This window comes from Periophthalmus magnuspinnatus, chromosome 15, assembly GCF_009829125.3.
Source record: "Periophthalmus magnuspinnatus isolate fPerMag1 chromosome 15, fPerMag1.2.pri, whole genome shotgun sequence".
NCBI lineage: Eukaryota > Metazoa > Chordata > Actinopteri > Gobiiformes > Gobiidae > Periophthalmus > Periophthalmus magnuspinnatus.
Genome location: NC_047140.1, coordinates 1,797,128 through 1,818,430, shown reverse-complemented (window position 1 = coordinate 1,818,430; position 21,303 = coordinate 1,797,128). Strand labels below are relative to the sequence as shown.

Here is a 21,303-nt window from a genome sequence, read left to right as displayed (position 1 = left end):
ACTAACCAATGGGAACTAACACACCACTGCATCTGTACATGATGAGGAAAAGCTACACTATTAGGCAGCTGTTCACCAGATCTTTTCAAATGTACTTGGTCGTAACATAAGCATCGGATCAATTGCCTCTAGAGTAATAACACACTGGGAGGAAGGTATACACATGGTTTGATGTGACTAAAGCTGGCAGCTTGTGGTGTAGGACAAAGGAAGGCTTCTGAAAAAGGAAGTCTGGACATTGACAAGATATGACACTGTCTGCATAATATCAAACAACCACAATGAAAACTTTATGCAGTCTCATGCTATACTCAAGGTCCAAAGTACAATTATCAGGTTCTTTTCTTTGTGTCATTATGATACCTTGACCTATTAGGCATATTACATTTTACTAATGCTTTAACAGGTTAATTAAGGTGATTTACTGAAAATGGTCAAAAACACGGTAAGAGTAGTAGTAGACTACTCAGTGTAATTACTGTGGAATATTACAGCAAATGGAGAGGAACAACACGTTATATAAATGTAGAAGGTGCAGGCCTCCTCCAGGCCAAGGGCTGTTTTTGTTGAGAACTTGAGATTGAAGCCGCTCAGTCTAAGGCCGCATTTTACTACGTTTTTCAACAGGCTACAAACCATTTTATGTAGGCCTGTTTTTAGACACTTTTTGACAGAAGAGTTACGCGATTGAGCTTTAATATAAGTTAGGTTATTTCTTAAAAACACCGTTTTCTTGTGTTGAACTTTTGAGTTAGAGAGTGCGCGCGTGAACAGCTCCTTTTGCGTCAGAAAGTGGCGCGAAGTGTAGAGGTTGAGCAAATTGCAGAGCGTGGCTTTTCTGCAGGTGGTGTGCCGCCTGTTCGTGTTTTTGTGATGTTATGCAATGCCTGAAACGTTCCACGATATGGCATTAAAATGTGTTTTTATTGCTACAACAAACTACCTTGAAAAACATTCCTTCTTACTTTAGGATAAACACACTCTCTGACCTGTCACGTGGTCTCGGAGGACTCGGACTCAACCAGAAACACAGTGCACCCTTAAATCTATCCATTTAAGGTACTCAGTAGGTTGTTTGTTTTTTTGTCTTTCTTTTTTGTTTGTTTGTTGTGTGTGTGTGTGTGTGAGTGTGTGTGCGCGCGTGTGTTTGTTTTTTTCAGTGGTTCAGAGGGCACAGGCCTGTATTTAATTCGCAGTTTATTCCTGACAAGATATGATACTTTTACATTAACATTTTATTCCAGAACAGTTGTCCTTAGCCTACAATTAAAAATCACTTTAGAAGAACATTTAATGCCGAGAAACAAACCTCCCTAAAGTTTGAATAAGGGGCCCTAAATGTCTGTGCAGGACACGTGGGGCAGGTGGACGCCCTCTGATGCTCCTGGGGTTAGTGGTGTAATAGCGCCCTCAAGTGGCTACATGTAGTTTTTCTCCAATAGTTTTATTTTGGGCTTCACGGGCTTCCGTAGCAGACTTCCTTGCCTGTGTCTCTTCCTTGTCAGCATGGATGCCCACTTCAACTTTCGCTCGGTGTTTTAGTATTCGTCTTTTATCTCCTGTTGTAGATATTTTGATGGTGTTGTTTTTTTAGTGGTTCTGCTCGTCATGTTTACCACCACTGGCTCTCGGGGCCTCTGTAAGTCCATCATCTGCTCTTTGGAGTCACGCTCGTCTGTCGCAGTCCTCTGTGCCGTTGATGCATCTGTCATTTCAGAGGCAGTGGCTAGCTCTTCTGTTAGCATCATCCTGTCATTCATTTACCACATCGTATCTAGAATACGGAAGTGCCTGCTTAACACAGAAAATAACAGCTATATCGATTCCTGTGGTTACAGTGGTGACATTTGCATGGTTATGGTTGCACTTAAGCCTATGTGAAGGCTATATGAAGCCTATATAAACAAAGGGTTGTCACTGCCTGTTTGACAAAGATTTAAAGTAATTTCACTGTATTTACTAAAGAGGAAACAGAGGATAACTTTCCTATTCATTGTTTGTTTTTGTTTTTTTTGCAGACAAGGCTCCTCTCTCAAAAGGCTTGCTGTTGGTGTTGAATGGGTTGACTGTGATGCTCACCCTCCTGCCACAGTACCAGCACATGTTTGAGTACAATTTGCAGGCCATTACTCAACACAACCAGGTTTGTCACATTCAGTCCACTCATTTGCACTCTCATGGAATACACTTACATGCACATCCAACCAAAATTGGGTCTAAACTTGGACTAAACAAGGACTGGAACAAAATGAACCACGTCTACATCGGAACTAAACTGCGCTCAAACCAGGACCAAACAAGGTCCAAAAAAAAAAAAAAAAAATGGTCAAGTGTGAATGCACTCTGAAGGTATCCAATACATGGATTTTTAGGACACTTAGGACAGCTGTCATAACAATTAAACAAATATTGTGTTTTGAATTGGAAAAAATCTTCCATATAATAGGATGCTGAAACCTATGAATAGCTAGGTCCAAGTACGTGAGCAAAGAACCAAATATTGATGTGTTTTCATTTCAAAGTTTTGACCCTAGAAGCCTTATCCTACTTGTTCACTAACCAGCTCAATTCCATGTTTAGTGAACATGAGCTCCCATAAAAAGGACTTCCTATACAAAGTAATAGTCCTGTAATAAATGTGTGGTCTGAAATTTGTTAAAACATAAGAGTTACACAAGTTATATTATTTAAAACATCTGTGTACATATCAGACTGAGTGTAGTAAGCTTTTATATTTCGCTGTTGTATTTTTGCCATAGTTTTGGAGATTACTATGTGGGAGAATTGTGTGCCTCGACATCAAAGACTCTTTTTGTAGTAGTCTGCTCATCTACAACTTCCGTATCTTTGAAAGGAGGCTTGGTACCCGCAAGTTTGCTGTAAGGGAATATTATATTATACAATTTTATTTTATATAAAATTGATGGAAGAACTGAAGTAGTGTTTGACTAACCCCAATACATTTTACAGTCTTTCCTGCTGGGCACCTGGTTTTTGTCTGCACTGATGGACTTCCTGCTGACACAAGCCTTTCAGTTTCTTTTTGACTATGAGGTGGAAGAACTGCCTGCTGGAATGTGAGTAGATTATCAAAAATCCTGCATACAGTAAAATGTTGTTAGAATGTAAGAGCTTATTTTCAATCAGTTAATTCAGTGGTGGGGCGACAGTGGCTCAGTGGTTAGAGCGTCCTGCTTGGAGTTCTGTCATTGTGTCCTTAGGCAATACACTTCACCCATATTGCCTAGTATCAAAGTGGTGTGATTGCAGACTTCTGTCAGTCTGCCCCAGGGCAGCTGTGGCTACAATAGTAGCCTACCATGTGGAAGTGAATTAATAATGACGATAGTGTAGCGCTTTGACAAGCCTGTAAAGCACATTAGTGTAAGCCATTATTATTATTCCCCTAATGATTCTACATTCACTGTTCTCTTTACAGGCTGGCACCAGTCTTTTCTCTTTTTGTGCCTTTTTACAATTCAATCCCCAGGATGCCAGTGACCCAGATCTTGGGTCAAATCCACATCACTAATAAGTCTCTGGTTTACATTGTTGGCTTGCAGGTGTGTACAGTTATGGCTCTTGAGTTAACTATAGTAACTATTTTATCTTTTCATACCCTCTGAATCTGTCTTGTTATTCTCATTGTAATTTATGTTCTGTTGTCCAGCTGCTGACATCCAGTCCTTTCATGTGGCTTCTTGCTCTCAGTGGTCTGGTAAGAAAATAATGTATATATGCATGTCCACGTCTACCAAAAATAGTAATATGGCTATGTATGTTTTTTTTTTTTTTTACAGATATCAGGTGCACTGTACCATTGCAATTTTCTTAAGATGCAAAAGCTTGTCTTTGTGCCTGCATGGGTCTCTCGTTTGGGCCGTTGTACCCTGGAGCCTGTTTTTTCAAGTAATTGCCACTAATACATTTTGGAGAAATATGTATTTTTGAAAAGTTTGATTGAGGTCACCATTTTTTTTCACCCTTTTTGTTTACAAGGTACACAGCCTGTCAGTGAAACACCTATAGGGATGGGAGCTACACTAGATATCCAGAGGCAACAGAGGATGGACATGCTGGACCAACAGCTGCTGTTTGCTCAGTACAATGAGGCCCGGAGAAATGCAAGACTTCAGCCTCAGGTAATGAAGAGTGTAAGCCTTCTTACAGTTATGCCTTCTAAACTCATCAGTGTTATGTCTAAATGTACATTGTCTCTGTGTAGGCTGGTTTATTACAGTGGACTAGGTTGTTTCCATCATTGCGGCACAGAGGACAAAACCATCCCACTGCGCAGCCTCGGCCCCACGGTCAAGCTCATGCCTCTACACAGCAACCACAGCTCGACACCTCACCTGCTTCAGAGGAACAGGTAACCTTTATATATGCATTTTATAGTTGCATTTTAACTGATCTTGTAAAACTTGTAATACTATTTCTCATAAGTTGCATGCGTATATGCGATTTTGGCAGTAAAGATTTAAAGCCATGACCAATTGGGTGCTCAATGATGTCTCCCAAAATATTAAAGTGAGACAGGAGCAAGTAACAAGCTTAAAATGTACCATGGTCTATATCCAGAGTATAAAAGAAAGAATGTACATTTAATAATCATATGCTTTTGTAACACTAGCTTTTCTCCTTTTTGCAGGTTGCAAGGCTTGTGGAAATGGGCTTTTCCAGGATCGATGCCCTTGAAGCCCTCAGAGCCTCAAACAATGATATCAACATGGCAACCAATTTCCTCCTGCAACATTGAGGGGTCTGTAGATATACGACTGGATTAGGGCAGACTCAAGTCCGAAGGCAGAGTGATGCTTAGCAGGATGTGAAGAGTGAAATGAGGATGTAACAGATGTACAGATAACGGTTAGAGCCGTGTGGCATGGTGCACACACCCAAAGACTTATGGCTTGTTGGTATCTGTCCAAGAGGTTCCCATGAGGGAACTGTGAAATTTCCACTGAGAGAATATGGAGAGTGGAGCAACAATTGCAGTTTAGCATTAATGCTTTGCTTAATGGGAAATCTATGTCAAAGGATGTGGTGAAAAACAGATGTAAAAGCACAGTTCTCACACACGTGTCAAAGGATGTAATCAAGTGATAATTTGTCATAATTTTTATGATAAAGGTTTACGTTTTTGTAAAAACTGCAGAGAAAAAATACTCAGTCATAGGTATTGTGTTGACAAAATTGGAGGAAAATACTTTTTAATCATTGGAGATAAGTTATGAAAAGTTACAAAATATCTGAAATGGAGTTAATGATGTTTGGTCACTTCTCATAAAGCTGACCCAGTTGGCTGTTAATGGATATGAGGCCATACTTCCATTTATAATGGGATGGTGTTACTCAGTGACTCGTGACCATGCAGTTAGTCATCATGCATTAATCTCAGGAGCTCCCTGGTGACTTGTTTCATTTATACTTTACATAAGTAAAGGCACACACCAGCCCTAAACCACTTTGTCTCCACATTTTGATACCCTCCAGGCTGTGTTTATGTTCTTCACAAGTTCTGACAGTCCAAACTTAAGCAGTCGGGTTTTAAATGTCAGATATTTATTATGCAAAAATATGGCAAGTGGTACTTTGTGTAAAAATGTAACTATCCACTTCTCTTCAACCACTGTGTGCTGATGTACAATAACCAACGATAAATGCTAGTTTTCTATTTTGTGCATAATATTTAATATATGACATCAGTTGAGCTTGTTGGTGTGTATGCAGTTTAATTTAAGAGTGATTTATCAGTTTTGGTTATGAAGAAGTAGTTGCATGGCCAACATGTGTATGAAAGATATATTTTGTTCTGTGGAATAAATAAGTTTACTTGTTTACTTGTTTTGAGCCTCACTCTTTGGTATTCACATCCAAATGTACACACTTTGAGTTTTTCTAGTAAAACAAACAACACTGAGAAAGATACTGAATGTATAGTACAGCTAGATAATGAAATCAGTGCTTATTCTTTTTGTAAAAAATGTATTTTTGATACTATTGCCCATGGATAACACAGTCATTCTCTTACTTACCTAGACAGAAAGGTAGCGCGAGAACCCTGTGTTTAGGAGGCCCTGGTGAGTGCGTATGTTCGCCAGTAGATGGCGTCCGTGAGCTTGTTGTGGCCTCAGCCTGTGCCACACCCACCTGCTCCATTATCACACGGCTCCTCCTGGAGCAGACAGTGGCACAGTGTCGCTCCAGGGTGGCTCAATGAATGTTGACAAATTATTCATATCTGTGAGCTCAAATCAGAGGTTTCAAAGGCTCGTGCTTCACTGACGCTTCTATGAATTACTGAAGTCTTCAGGAATGTGTTGCCTGCAGTTTGACATGTTGCACAAACTCAGCAGTCAAGAAGCTAAAAAACATGTAACTTGTGAGTTCATAGTGACACTGTTCCATCCTTTCAAAAACCCAGGTAAGCACATCTGAATCATTTGAATAATGATTGCTATAAATACATGTCACCATTCATTCATGCATTTCTTTAATTGGGCTGTAGGCTACAGCAGGTTAATATAGCCTAAAAGAAAGAAAGGGTATGTAGACATAGTAAAACATGGCCTATCTCTTTCCTCACATATGAGTTAAACATGTTCAAATCACACATTGCTTTTACTGATTTGACTGTAATAGGGCCAATTAGTTTATTATTAATCAAACATTGTACATTGCCAAGGTGTTTATTTTGTCATTTGGTGTTTTCGTTAGATGATTATCCAGAGAGCAGTGCCCAGTGTCAAAATACAGATTGTTTAAACCTAAAAGGACTCTCTGATCTAAATACTCATTACCAAAACCAGTCATGAATGAGAGCTCACTCTGGAGGTTCTGCTTGTCCATGTACTGAGATTGAGAAAAACATGTATGTCCCCATGCAGATTAAGGCACTTATTACAGTCCTTTTTTAAACTAAAAGTGAAGGCTACAAACCTTCCCCTTAAAATAGGACGTAAATTGTGATGCAAAAATTAGTTATAACTGCAGCAAAAGAAAAGAAAACTGTTTTTGTTGGTGACTGAAGAGACTCAGTGGCAGGATGATAGACTGTGAGTTTAGGGGTTTTTCCTTGTCTGGTAGAAAACCATGATAGCACAGTTGGCTATGGCCTTGTTGCATCAGCAGTTAGTGTCTGGCGATTTGTCATTCTCTGAACCATCTGTGGCTTTATTAAGCAAAGCCCATTGTTGCACATAATAAATAGCTACAGTGGAAAACCAGAGCGTTTCTGTGCTTTCTGTCCTTTAAGGCTTAAGTGGGTATAGGCCTTAAAGTTTTACAACAATTAATGACTTGATACTTTGAATTGTATTAAAATAGAGCTGTAATGCATGCACATTACATACTGAGTCTCATAATGAGGAAAAAAAAACAACAACATTGGATCATTACTAGCTAAATAAAATACAATAAAATACATCTCCAACCACAAAAACAACATCAATAAGTATAATTATCATTGTACTTCAAAGATGTATTTATTTTTGTATTTTGCATGTACACACACACATGCACACCCCCTCACGCACACACACATACACACATCCCCCCCCCCCCCCCCCCCCACACACACACACACACACGTAGGCCTACTGTAGCCTATCTCCTGGACTTGATACTGACTCCACTGTATCCCTTTATCAGCTCCCCGTTGCCATGGAGAGTGCATGCCAGTTTAGTGTGGTTACCATAGCAACCTCGTGATACTGCCTTCTTCTCTCATCATGTTTTCTGCCTGATCATTTGTGTTCCTGTCATGGTTGGGCTTCTGTGAGCTAATGCAAATGAAAAAAAATGTGTGAGAAAGAAATGCCCTTGGGGTTTGTTTGCCTTTGACAGAAATACTTAGCTAATTCTGTCCTGTTTGGTTTTTTGAGAAAAGTACCTGAGCAATGTTTTTACAATGCATGTGTACATATTCTGACAATGTTGCTTGCTTTCCTTCTTTCAAAGTAACCCTCATTGCTATGGAAGTCAAAGATGCCACGCGCGTCCCACTGATATGATAATCAGATTCAAGCTCGTACATAATGACATCATTTGCTAACTTCCTTCTTAACAAGCAGCCGAGTGTACAAGTGCCTATAGTATTACTCATTATCAAGTCTTCAAGTAATATAAATACCTGGAAAATGCTTTGTGTGTACAACAAGCAGTAAACACCATTGATGTTTTAACTGATGTTTAAACAGAAGCACTAATGGCACATAACAATGTTCCTCGGGGCCATTGAGGGACTTGGCATTTGACTTCCTTTGTTCGACAGCTCTTGTGTGGCACTTGTGGTCTGTTTAGTCTGAGCTTGCTTCGTTTACGTCAAAGGCAAAGCAATCTTCTGTAATCATTAGGGCTTGGCTAGGTTCACTTTGGGATTCACTCAACCTGTTTTTCACTCTCCACCATGGCAGTTAGCAGAGTGACGCATTGTTTTTCTCGCACTCTTTTTCTTCTTGTTCCTGTTAATTGATGTCCATACCATAAATCTATGCCTCGACTTGCCCATACTCACAGGATTCTATTTTAAGCTTAGACTTACTAAGACTCAGTAACATGTAAACAATTTATATTAAACATTATGCAAACATTGAAAAATTCTTACATGTTACATATAATATTTAAATCTGAAAAAGCAACAACTTTTATCCTGTATTGGTTTGCAAACTGTCCAGCCACAGCTAACAAAAGTATCAATAGTGCTTTAGATTATAATGGTACTTTATTTCATGTAAGACTTTTCTTTCAAAATCTTTGACCTTTCTCAAAGGCCACTTCCTGTGTAATCGTACACATAGGTGGTATGGTGTGAATGTGAGCTGCATGCACGCTCTCGTTTATTTTTATGCTCCGTGCTTGTATGTGTGTGTGTATGTGTGTGTGTGCGTGCGTGTGTGTGTGGGGGTGTGTGTGCGTGTGTGCATGCATGTGTGTGTGCATGTGTGTGTGTGTGTGTGTGTGTTCGTGCGTGCGTGTGTGTCTTTAAATATGATGAAGGCAGTGTTGCTCATTCAGACTCCTAGTTAAGGTGAAGGTGCTAAGCCCATGAAAGCTTTCTCTTCCGCTGCTCCTCAAAGCCAACTTTAAACATACAGTGTCTCTGGCAGATCTATTACCCCAGCCCGAAAACAGACTCACTAAACACTTCTGACATTGTCCTGAGTGGAGAAGTGTCCAGCTGTTAGTGCATTTATCATGGAGGATTAGAGCTGATTCTGCTTCTGTCTTTCTGAAGCACTGAGAGGTTGATTTGACTCAACAACCAGGAAAGCAGTCTTTTTCAGCAAACCAATCATTGCATCAGCACTTGAGTCCTGCTCTGTTCCTGCCTTTACCCAAGTCTATACTTCTGGCCTTAAGTAAGCTACGTTTTGGTCCACTGGTTTTTCTGAATGGCGCTAATTGGAGACTGTCAAATGAATTTCACTGTTCAGCTCAAGTTGCTCTCTCTTTGCTTATTTCTTATTGTTACGAGAAGCACCTTCAGATGCATACACATAGCCAACATTATCATTTTATATTTAGAAAGATGACATCATAATTGCACAAAGAAAGTTCAGATCCTATATTTCTGTGCAGAGGTCACATTTATGATCTTGTCATACAATGACTTATACAATAAATTATGATGTGCAAACAGCCTACAGAATAAGTAATCATCATGAGGAAACATATCTTTCCTACATTTAAATGGTGGCAATTTTTTGTTGTAGAACATTAAATGGACAATTGCAATAAGCAAACAAAATTGGTAAAACAATACTCCCAGGGCGAAGGGAGAGATGGTCTATAGTGCCTTGCACTGTTTGGTACAATGCTTTCTTTCAGTATCGATAGTTGTAACATTAGGCACTAGACATATTAGCTTTTGCAAAGGTGCTGTGATCACCTCCGCACCAGGGTACAGGGCTCATCTTGTTCCTTTAGTCATGTTTAAACACAAAGAGGCCGCCCCTCCCCTCTTCAGTCTGTGCTGATTCAGAACGGTTTGAAGCAGCAGCTCTGGAAGCCTGTCTCCATGGAGACAAGGCTGGAAAGAGAGTGATGATGGCGCTGGCAGAACAGCAGTCCAGGACCATGTGCGTCTGTGTGCGTGCGATAGGACATGTGTGAGTGGATTTACTGCAGGCAACACAGACATTAGACTGTCCCAACAAAGACTGGTGATGTGGTTGTCCAGCTCACCATCCAAGATCCCTTTGAGCCTGGTTGTAACTTCAGGATCTGTCAGCGCTGAAGAGAAAAACAAGACGTTTTTTATTGATGAGCTGCTCCATCCTCACACTTGATTGATTTTACAGGTTGTGACAGGCAAAGGATGCAATTTTATGTGACAAGGCATAAACCCAACAATAATATCTTAGAGGTTATGCACATTCTGTATCAGGTTGTAGAAACTAGGGAATACAAGGATGTTCTTTTGACCAATTAAATGCGGGTGTTGTACCACACTCACCATTCTTTAAGTGCTGACCATAAGTTAAATTATGAATGATGATTGGTTAAACTAACTTTATATCATTGTTCACTCACTTGCTTTGCTAAGGGCTAAAGGTTATGGCTAAGGCTGGACTAGAAATATGCAATATATATATATATAAAAATCATGGTTGTAATAACAATAACAGTGGATGATGAAAATTTGTTAATATTTTTCTACAGCACATTATTCTTTTATGTAGCCAGGACTACTTTACTTGCATGTAAAGGAATAGCGCAAAAATGAACACTAATATTAATAAAAACAGACATCAGTGTTAATGAGAGGAACGCACGTGTCCGCCTCTGCTCTAATACCTCCTGTTATTTCATGTGGGAAGGTGAGGCTCTTTTCCATATCAGCGACGTCTTTGTCAGAGTTAACTAATGTAATTAACGGACAACAAAGGAAATGTCCTGATTATTATGATATTATTAAATGAAAGAAACATTACTCACTGACGCCAGAGCGTAATGTTAACTCACATTTGTGATAACACATCACCTTAGCCAGCGGACTGTTTGAGCATGATCTTTAAAACATTTACGTCGTTTGCATTTCTATTTTTGGCAAAGTGGTTAATAACAAAGATATGCAAAGATCTTGTATCTCATCTTTAGTGATTCTCTCCTCAGCTCAGCATTTGTAAATCTGGGAATGCCTTTACCTGACCAGAACCACACGCTTCTGGGTTCCAACAGAATGTAGAAGGGACTGGCTGGTCAGGGAAGGAATGCCTCTCTCAGCAATGACATGCTCATAGGGTTTTGTTTTTTATTCAAACAAACCATTCAACCTGGAAATTCTCTTGTTTTTTCAGAGAAGTTCCCTCCATCTTAGTAGTGGTAGTCATACAGTCTATAGTGGTAGGAGGAAATGAAGCACCTGGAGGAGACAAGTAGAAGAAGACGGAATGTCCACACAGCTCTGTCCGGTCCAGGACTCAGAACCCTTTTGCTGTGAAGCAAGAAAGCTTACTAACCACTGTGTCACTCAGGTAAGTCCCAGGGAGGGAAAAAATAATAATAATGGTAAAATAAATTTAAAAAAGTATGACTGTAAATACAGTTACTTAAAATTGTTATTGTAAGGAATTGTCCTATTTGCTTGTATTAGTCAGTAATGAGAAGCACTTCACTACTCCAGAAGCATCAAGGTTTTCTTTTGTCCACCACTGCACCGTTGTCAATTTCTTAGACATTTTGAACTAAAAATAAACAGTGGGCCGTATTTAAAACAGCATAAGCCATTTCAAAAGAGAAAAAAAAATAGTCTTGCATGTTGAAGGCAGAAGCCAAGAGAAGGAGGATTTCTGGAATTTAATAACATTAAAACCACTGCCTATTTAAGTGAATAGTCTAAAGCAAGTCATCACATGCTTTACTGAGTTGGAATTTTATCACACGCCTTTCTACAGTATTTAATTTAATCTTTAGACCTCAAACAGTATTTATTACATATAACTATCTATCCTAAAACTTATCATTTAACTATACAGTTGTTTGTGGCTTAACGTCACCACTTCTCATAGAACTGTTATTACTTAGACAGGGCAAAAGCAGTCATTTGAGTGCTGTTTGTTTTATTACCTCCTTGTCCCTTGCTCATATTTTGCTTGGCATCTTTAGCACATCGAGAGCGGACAGACCAGAGACTTCAAACTGTCTTTGGACATTGCAGTGTCAGCAACACACAAGGCAAGCGCGAGACTCCTTAGCTTTTTCAGCATCCTCTCTGTGCTCACCAGATACAGTATATGAAACCAAACACATATTTTCCAAAGATCCACTCATCCACACACTAGCAATTTATTCATGTTCACAAACACAATATATACCAACGGAAGCCTTCCATCAACTTTAATCAATATAATGCAAATTATCTCAGGAGGAAAATCTAAATGCAAGAATCAATAGTGGACTCTTTGTTGTTGTATTGCAGGGAGAATCCATTCTTACAAAGCAGCCAGATGAAAGAACCTGGCATATGGAACCATATTCTGAATAATACAATGCAATTGGATATAGTTTTTTTTTTTTTTTTTAGAAAAGCTGCTCACATGTTAGCAGCAATCGTTTCTGTATAGGGATTAAAATATGACATTTATTTGGTACATACTAGCTCTAGTACTGGGTGATTGGCATGTATTTAAAACAAAAAATACCATTAATCTTTTTCTTGTTTGAATAACTTGGAAATAAATACTCATACTACATGTGTCGATAAAAGGAGACGGTAGTAAAATGGCAAAGACCTTGAGCTGCACAGGTCTGTATCAGTCATGGAGCACCTGTCCAGACCTGACCTAATTACAACCAAAGGTGGGTCTGAGTTTTCCCTTTTTTGTTGTTGGACCAAAAAGTGTCTTTTTGTTTCTTTTTTTTCATGTAACACTAGCTCGACTAGACTGGCTTGTTTATCTCACATGTTATCTGGCATACATTATATCATATCATATATTTAGGTCACAGTTTGGTTTGTAACGTCTGTTTTGGTAGTGGGCGCTAAAAGCAGCTAGTATAAGATATGCGTTATGCTCAGTTGCCTTTTTTTTGTAACTTAAATTTTTATTCATTTTTACAAAAAATAAAAATAAATCAATATTTGAACACAAAACATAGAACACAAAACACAAAACGTGCCTGGGAGCACCTACTAGTCACTTTGCTTGAATAACATCCATTTTCCCCATTTTTTGTTCATTTGTGGCTCCTGTAGTCTCAGTCTGTGTGTAAGTTTTTCCATCACAAATATGAATGCTCAGTTGCTTTTGCTATGTTAAGAAATCTAAATATTGTTATAAAGAAACTGGATTGGATTATCTGAAATGATGAATATCTAGGCCATAATTTTGACAGTAAATATGATTGCATTTAAACTATAGTGTTGTCTTTCCAGGGTGATTTGTACAATAATGTGTTTTCATATAATTATTGATTTTAGATAACTGTACCAGGAGATGCTGACATAGGGGCGGAAATGATATAGATGCTCTTGTTTTTTTGAATAGATGCTGAGTTTAGACTGATTCATCGGAGGCTGGTTTTGGTGGTGCATACATTGTATGATGATTGATTTCCATTGATATAGTTGTTGATTTGTATGGGAGTCCTCCCTCCTCGTGCCTGTGCTGGGAGCACCCTGTAGAACTGTCTGTCAGGTCCAATCTAGCCCCTGTGCACAACACATTGATCGAGGACGTTCGATTGTAAGCATGATGGATGTGGGAAGACCCCTCATAGCAGTGGCTTCTATGGTGCACTGCTGGCTTTAGTCACAGTTTAGGAGCTGACATGTTTGAGCATCCAATGCCAGTTAGCATGATTCACTTTGCTGGGTCAACATAAGTCACACTAATGTGAAGTGAAGATAACAGTCTTATTGCATGACATTGTCTGGTCCTTGGGACAGCATTCAGATGTCCTGTCTACCCTTGTGTGCCATTCCCATCTTTATCACCTTGCTACAAAAGGATATTTTTTATCAACATCAACTATATGCACTTTATGAAACTTGAACTTGAATATTGGTAAGTGTGTGCAATGAGGCCACAGTGAGTGGGAGCGCTGATAACCTACTGTACTAGGGATAACCTGGTGTCTGTTTACAGTGATCCTGGAGCTTACCCTGAGACAGTAGACAAACTCTCAGCAGACTGCAGGATTTTTAGCCGAAATAAAAGGCATATGAAATGTAGTTACATAGCTTTCCTTTGCCAATTTGTTATAAGCATATGCATTCTTATCCCTATTTGCTCTTGAAGATTTAAGTGGTCTCGCTTTGTTTGAACTATAACTCAAATATTTCACAATTACAGCCCAAAGCTGTAAACAGAAATGTACACTGGTAATTTCTAGTGTAAGGTGTAAGGCTTATAAATCCTATAAAGTGGCCGGCTGCCAGAAGTGTCTGCTGCCACAATCAATAATAACCCCCGCTGGCGCTACGAGTCCACGCCCTGAAGACACACTCACACACACAGAAGCTCCAATATAAAGCAGGGCACGATACACTCAGCACAGGGCAAGTGAGGTATGGAGCAGCCGGGTATCATCCAGAAGTTAATCCTAATATACTTTTGTAGAGCCTTCAGTTATGCATGTTATTGATGGAGCAGGTTACACAGACTGAGTGAGATAGCTCAGTGAACCATGATGGCCCAAATATTTTTGAGGGGTCACGCTATTATTAGACATTCATCTATAATAAAAGTTGATAAACATTAAGATATTTGCATGAATCTAATCTTACATCTTTTTATTATCCCTGTTCCTCTTTGCCACCATGTTGATTTACAGCCAAACTAGATTCTATACACATAAGTTATAACTTGACATCCCTAGCTGTAAAATACACTCTTTTGAACCTATTTGCCCATCTGATGTGCTTGGACTGCAGCATGTGCATATTTTGGATATGTGTAGGGAGTGAAATACATTTGTATGTAAGTTTTTCAAGAGACTTGTTTTTTCCAGTATTTTGTTGAAATTAGCACTAGTGGGTTGGGCATCTGCTCAAACTAAAGAATATATTTATTAAAAGCTGCTTCAGGTGATATACGCATTTGACCAGACGAACCCACACATTTTCAAATAAAATGTAATAGTAAGTGATGGTTTGTGTGTAATCTGTGAAAAGCTTTGCTCTCCAGATTCCAATCATGAAACAGACAGACTTTGCATGAATCTTATCTCAAATATGTTCCTTCTCTCTGTTCCTCGTCTGCCACCATGTTGATTGGCAGCCAAAATAAATACTACATCCGTACTATGTGGAAAATATACAGTGGAACCTTTTTGCTCATTTGAACTGTTTGGAATGCAAGTCTTTCATTCCACTGAATGAAAAACACATTGGTTATGCCTTGTTCTACTGCTAATTAAACAGCTGACTTGTGAAATGCTTTTTATGCCACACATTTATATGTTGGCAGACTGGATACTGGTAATTGACTGTACTTTTCCACTAACAGTGCGCAGCTTGGTGGTGGTGATGGCAGGAGGACAGAGGGATGTTTCACACCAGAAGAATGACACTGTTGTTCTGAGGTAACCACAGCAAATTCTCCCCCTTTTTGTTTGCTCTTTCCTTGTTTGTTCATTTATCTTTCCCATGGTTCATCTCTGATATTACATTGTGCCCCTTTCCCACTGTCTATCCATTTCACTTTCATGCCTCGCCTTTGTATTCTGAGCACTTTGTTCCCATTTTCTCCCCATTTTTGTGTTTCGTTCTCTAGTTCCGGTGCCAGCCTCATTAGCAGAATATTTCTCTGCTTGTTGAAGCTGGAGAGGCGTGGTCAAAGAGACATTTTGCTGTTTGTTTGTTTGTTTGCTCCAGTTCCCACCCATCTCCGAGCTCATTGGCCATCTTTCTGTCACTCTCGCACACTCATTTAAGTACACATACACACCTCTTGCAAACCAGTCAATCAGGGAGCCAGTGAGCCAGAGCTGGGTGCCTGCGCTCAGTTGTGTTCCAGTTTCCAGTAAGCTGATCCCGTTGGCAGAGGCTTGGAGGCTTGAGGGGAGACTTCCTTTTCTGGAGGGACCTGATGCATCGCGTTAATGATCCGCTGTGGCTTGCTCGCTCCGCCACTTTCTCTTCACTGGTCAGTCAGAGGAGCAACACAAGCCACACAGCTCTGAGGAGGAGACTGGACTCCATCACCCCTGTCTGCTCCCCCATTATCTATGCCGGCAACTCCATTTCACACCTGACACACCCATTCGTTCCACTTTTGTTCTTCGTCCACATTCTCCGCTCCAGGTAGGTGGCTCTAACAACCATTCTGGACCACGCTTCTTTTGTCTCATCTTGTATTGATCTTTAACAACATTCTCTCTCTACCAGCTCTTCCTCTCAGTCTGCCTCCTCCACACCCTGCCTGAGAGTCACCAATTGCACACAGCAAAGGCAGCAAGTGGGAGTGGACTTAGGCGAGCGTGTTTGCAACTCTGCGCGCGTGTGTTTGTGAGCGTGGGGAAGAAGACGAGAGGAAGAGGAGGAGGAGGAGGGAGGGAAAGAGCATCAGCCCAGTCCTCCCATTTCTCATGGAACAAGCCTTGACTTCAGCGCTCCTAAATGGACCTTTCTCCGCTGGCTGCTCTTCCCCAGTGAAGACAGCTCCACTCCACAGGCTCCTACATGCTGGATATTAAGAAAGTAAAGAGACGAGAGGAGGAACAAGGGGAGAGCACTGAACATGAGTGAAGAAGCTAAGGAGAAATCAGGCGCTGGAAAAGCAACCCATCGGAAGAAAAAAGGAAAAAAGGTAGGAGACTGAACAGTAGGCTTTCTTTGTCTTATTGTTTCATTGTATTTACAGTTGGTGGATGATTGATTTGAAGGTTTAATGCACAGCAGTGAAGCAGTTAAAGGAAAGCTTTGGTATTGTTTGTATTTCCATGCTATTATTTTATAGTATACACATTTACTATTGTAGACTTTTTCATATTTACATTTTTTGAAGCTTGATCAGCTGCGTGTTTGTCTCACACATATTTCCCATCATGCTCACATGAGGCTTTGAAATATTTGTTGAGTCTCACCTGGAATGCTTGTGCGCGCCTGTCAACCAGCAGTCATTGTAAACCCCGCGTTGTGACTGGTCCGGCTGGTTGTTTGACTCCAGGTGATTGGTTGAGGTAGCGCTGGTATGTAAAGTGGAGAGAGCGTCTGTGATGGGAGGCGAAGGGATGTCCTCAGGGGTTAGGGTGGGGGCAACAGAATGCACGCACCTCTCAAGCATCTGTTGTACTGTTGGACAGACTGTGTGTACACACTGTACGCTACATTTATGCAACACCTCCTCACTGTTATCTCTTCATGTTGTTATTAAGCCATTTAATTTTTATGTTGGAAACCCACAAACATGTTTTGACTTAATAGAAATTCCAAGCTTGTGCAGATCTTTATGTGTGTATGTAGGCACACGGTAAATAGTCAGGCAATTAGACTCCTTGGGTTTGTTTATTATTTTGTTCAGTAACACAGCATCCTACTATTGTGTCGGGATTGCCATTTGATAAGTGGGTTAGAAAGCGCATTCTTATTCAGAGTTTTTCTTATCATAAGACATTTAGGGCATACAGTGGTGTACAAAGAAGACAGAGACTAAGCATAACAGAGGTGGGGCACAGTTATATACGTAGCTCAATGTAACGGTGAGGCCTTCTCTCTTCACTGAGCAAAAAGAAAATGGAGTCTACTCTAAGCTGAATTATTGATATAACATGTTGTGATATTCTTTATCCTCAGTGGGACTGAGTAAGCTGTCAGTTCTGGTTACAGGTGACAAAAAAGTTACTGTAATATTTTGTAAGGATTTAAAGGGAGTAAAAAAGTGTGGACAAAATTGAAAATGCAGGATATAAAGTGCGTTGTTTTGGTAATGTATAGGGAGTCAAATACATCTGCTCTTTTCCAATATTTTGTTGAAATATCTCTCCCATGCCAGCTCCAGACTACACCCATGAAACAGAAAGAGCAGCAGTCATGCTTATTGCGCTTTGTTATGCACATAGTTCAGATGTCTGTTGTGTGTGTGGGACTGTGCACGTGCAGCCGCTTCATAATTATGCCAGATGTGTTAAAGATTGTAGCCATGGCAACAGGTTTGAGTTTTGAGCGAGAGCCATGGAGGTTTGGAGCAGGGGGGCAGAGGAGGGGGTGGACTGGTGAACTTGGTGGCCAGCAACACGCAAATATATTTTTCATGAAGCAGCAGCTGTGACGGGAGAAGCTCAAGGATGCAATCAGGCATCTTCTGACTCAAGGTCCCAGACTGATGGTGACTATGACAGGGCTCGTAAATCAGCTCTAAACACAATGTTGTGATAGTGTTTCCCTGTGTTTCCATCTATGTGTTTTCTATGGCAACATGTCCGCGGCCCATTTGTTTGGCTGACGCTTGAATGTTTCCCAAACTCCTCTATAAGCTCACAGAAGCTTTAGCATAAACCTAAATCTATAAATATAAATATAAATATAAATATAAATATAAATATAAATATAAATATAAATATAAATATAAATATAAATATAAATATAAATATGAGACGTAGTAATTAAGATAATGCTGAAGCAATCCAGGGGTATTTATTTTCACCCATGCCATCATACTATCAAACAATATGCTTTATGGGGACCTCAACGTTCTTATTAAAGCAGTTCCTGTTGGTTGTGCTGGGTCTTGCTCAGTCTGTATTGCACACAAAAATATTTTCTTTCTAGGACCCAGCCAGTATAATATTAAGAAATATAAAATCCACAAATCTATTGATGATTGCAAACAGTACTTAATCAGTACTTAAACAATCATCTTAACCTATGTATGTACAATGTTGAGATATCATCCTACTTCACCTAAATGAAGACAGAACCCACATATGTTTGTAATAATCCAAATACAAATAGCCATTTATAAAGATTACATAAGTGTTCCATGGGTTGTTTTGACACAATCTGCCAAAGGCAGTAAAGCAGACAGAAAAGTGAGATGAAGGGGAGCAAGGCTCTGGTCTGGTGCTAACTTGATAATTAAAGTAGATTGAAACTCAGCTAGTGAAATTGCTCCATGATGAAAGAGAATATACTGTTAGAGATGAGTTACCCTATGCTTGTGGTTGTATAGCTAACCCTACCCTGCTCAATATTAAACTGCTGTGTTAATAATTAAATCCCCTTTCCAAAAATAATTTTCCATAAATCTGAGATGTACTGGATGATTACATTTTGGCTTCTGCCATAGTTTTTAATGAAAAGCATTGTACTACTGTTTTTATTTGGTAGTTTTGTCAGGCACCACAATTTGATGTGTGAAGACAGCTGTGCAATGTGGCATCACTGAAAACACTGAGATTCAGTGGTAAACAGAAAGGGCCTGAGCCTGAATACTCCCCAGTCCATACCTCACTCTCTACATTACTCTCTCGATCTCTTTTCACTGTGCTGGGTGTATGCCTGCTTTGTGGTGATGCCTCCGTTGTCTTGTTCCTAATGAGAGAGTCAGTCATCCAGGCAGCAGCACTCGGGCATCTCTGCTTTTTCTCTCCGATGGAAAAGCCTGTGTCTGGAGGACTGGTGAAATAAGCTGTTCTGTGACAGTGCCTTCAAAGAGAAATGGCACATCACATCCCCAGATAACAGCAAGGCACTGGCCAATGTGCTGATGGAGGATGTCAAGTGTAAGAGGGTGTGCAAGACACAGCAAGCAGACGAGCGCTGCTTTTGTTTTTCAGATTAGACTAATGGACTTGGCACACTGCAAATCCTTAAGAGGGCTCATTTTAAGCTTTATGGACTCTCTTTGCTACATTAGGGGAAATATTGCTCCAAATATTCTGCTAATTGACCAGCCTGTAAAAGCATGGAACATGCATCTTAGCATCATATCAAAAAATCTAATTATTTCCCACATTATATTATCCTCAGTGTAATAAAGTCAATAATGGAACATCTGCCAGTCTTTCCCAAGAGTGTGTATTAAATATTAATCTTATTGTAATGTTCATCACATTTGTACATTTGCATCACAGTGTTTATTATGTGCACAAATCTAATCATGGTATTCATTGTGATACTCAACCCAGTATAGATTTTGTGATCTTTTGTACTTGTGACTACAAGTTTCTCAGTTGGCGTGTAGATGCATTTGTCAATTCAGTCTAATGTGAAATAATGGGATGCAGTTGTATTGCCAATAGATTTGAGAAAGTGAAAGATTACATAAATGTTGGAAGCGGCTGCCTTACATAAAGGATAGCACACGTCCAGAGCCATGTGCTCCATCAGTGGAGCTGTGGAGGTGTAGAAAGTGCACATGGAGTCATATGAATGTATGCATACTTTTGTGTGGGTACGTCTATTCCTGCCGTTTCTTTGGGTGGGTGTCACAGCTGTGCACCCCCGGGAGAGGGCATTGGGATCAGCTTGTCAGGGGCCCATCACTTTCACATGAAATAACTCTGAGATGATGGGATTGGAGGATTTAAATACTACACCAAACCAGCTTCTTCTCCTCTTATTTGAACATATCTTTATTTATACAAATCTTTTCAATTCAGCTGCTAGATTTAGAGAAGCCTTTGGAACCAACAAGGCTCTTGAACTAGGCGTAATCAACAAGGGTGCACCACTGCTCAATCTATTTCTTCTCCAAGCACTCTTCTCCCTCTCAAGCAATCAACACAAGCAAGTAATTCAAAGAAATGCCTTTGAGTTTTTATGTCCGCGAGTGAATCAATAGCAGCGAGAGCCCAGTATAATTTAAAATGAGTTTCTGTGTTTATGGAACACTTGCCGGCTTCTATCAAAGTTGTTATCTCATCTGTTTCTCCCCATAAAACAATTTCATCACTGTTTCTGTAATGAAACAGGGGTCACTCTGCCTACTGTTCCATCCTCTGACACCAAGTATTTCTGAGTGGGGCCTTTCCACTAAATAAAGATGTGACATACCAATTTCAAGTTCAAAAGTCTAGCTGCTATTTGAACATTTTTAGCTATAGCTAAATAGCTATAATATAGCTTATTTTGACTCCCAGAGCCCTCTTTGGATCACTCCATACTTTTTCCTTCCTGTATGTTTTTTCTGCTATTTTATACAAGTCACAGCTGAAACACTACAGTGGTATACAGAGCTGCACTGTCATATTTAGAAACCCCTTTTATCCAGTTTGCAATCCAAATAAAGCTTGCCTGGCTCAGCGTCACCATGGCAACCTTGTAATGCTACAGAGGAGGATAACAAAAGCTTTTGTTTCACACCAACTGCAAAAATAGTGGGACAGTGGACTCACTGTTGTCTGACCATTGTG

General features: G+C 39.9%; 2 protein-coding genes across 2 annotated transcripts in view; both read left to right on the top strand.

The window, feature by feature from the left end:
- The first annotated feature begins 1,483 nt into the window (after window positions 1-1,483).
- ubac2 (UBA domain containing 2) lies at window positions 1,484-5,842 on the top strand. Its single transcript, XM_033979762.2, has 10 exons — window positions 1,484-1,639; window positions 2,019-2,143; window positions 2,760-2,879; window positions 2,971-3,077; window positions 3,440-3,563; window positions 3,671-3,718; window positions 3,801-3,909; window positions 4,000-4,142; window positions 4,226-4,372; window positions 4,652-5,842. Exons 1-10 carry the CDS (start codon window positions 1,609-1,611, stop codon window positions 4,757-4,759), a joined length of 1,062 nt encoding a protein of 353 aa, XP_033835653.1. The 5' UTR covers window positions 1,484-1,608; the 3' UTR covers window positions 4,760-5,842.
- A 10,096-nt stretch (window positions 5,843-15,938) lies between these two features.
- The window catches only part of ank3a (ankyrin 3a), an 87,879-nt gene continuing 82,514 nt past the window's right edge, over window positions 15,939-21,303 (top strand). Inside the window, exons 1-2 of the mRNA XM_055227514.1 lie at window positions 15,939-16,252; window positions 16,337-16,757. Of these exons, the coding sequence (XP_055083489.1) occupies window positions 16,689-16,757 (69 nt within the window). The 5' untranslated portion in view covers window positions 15,939-16,252; window positions 16,337-16,688. The remainder of the gene's footprint in view (window positions 16,253-16,336; window positions 16,758-21,303) is intronic.

What these genes read in the sequence shown, in the direction of transcription:
- ubac2 (XM_033979762.2), top strand. Translation starts at nt 1,609, where the DNA reads ATGTTTACCACCACTGGCTCTCGGGGCCTCT. An exon ending in GAAGAACTGCCTGCTGGAAT is followed by an intron (nt 3,078 to 3,439) that starts GTGAGTAGATTA and finishes TTCTCTTTACAG; the next exon opens with GCTGGCACCAGTCTTTTCTC. An exon ending in TTTACATTGTTGGCTTGCAG is followed by an intron (nt 3,564 to 3,670) that starts GTGTGTACAGTT and finishes TCTGTTGTCCAG; the next exon opens with CTGCTGACATCCAGTCCTTT.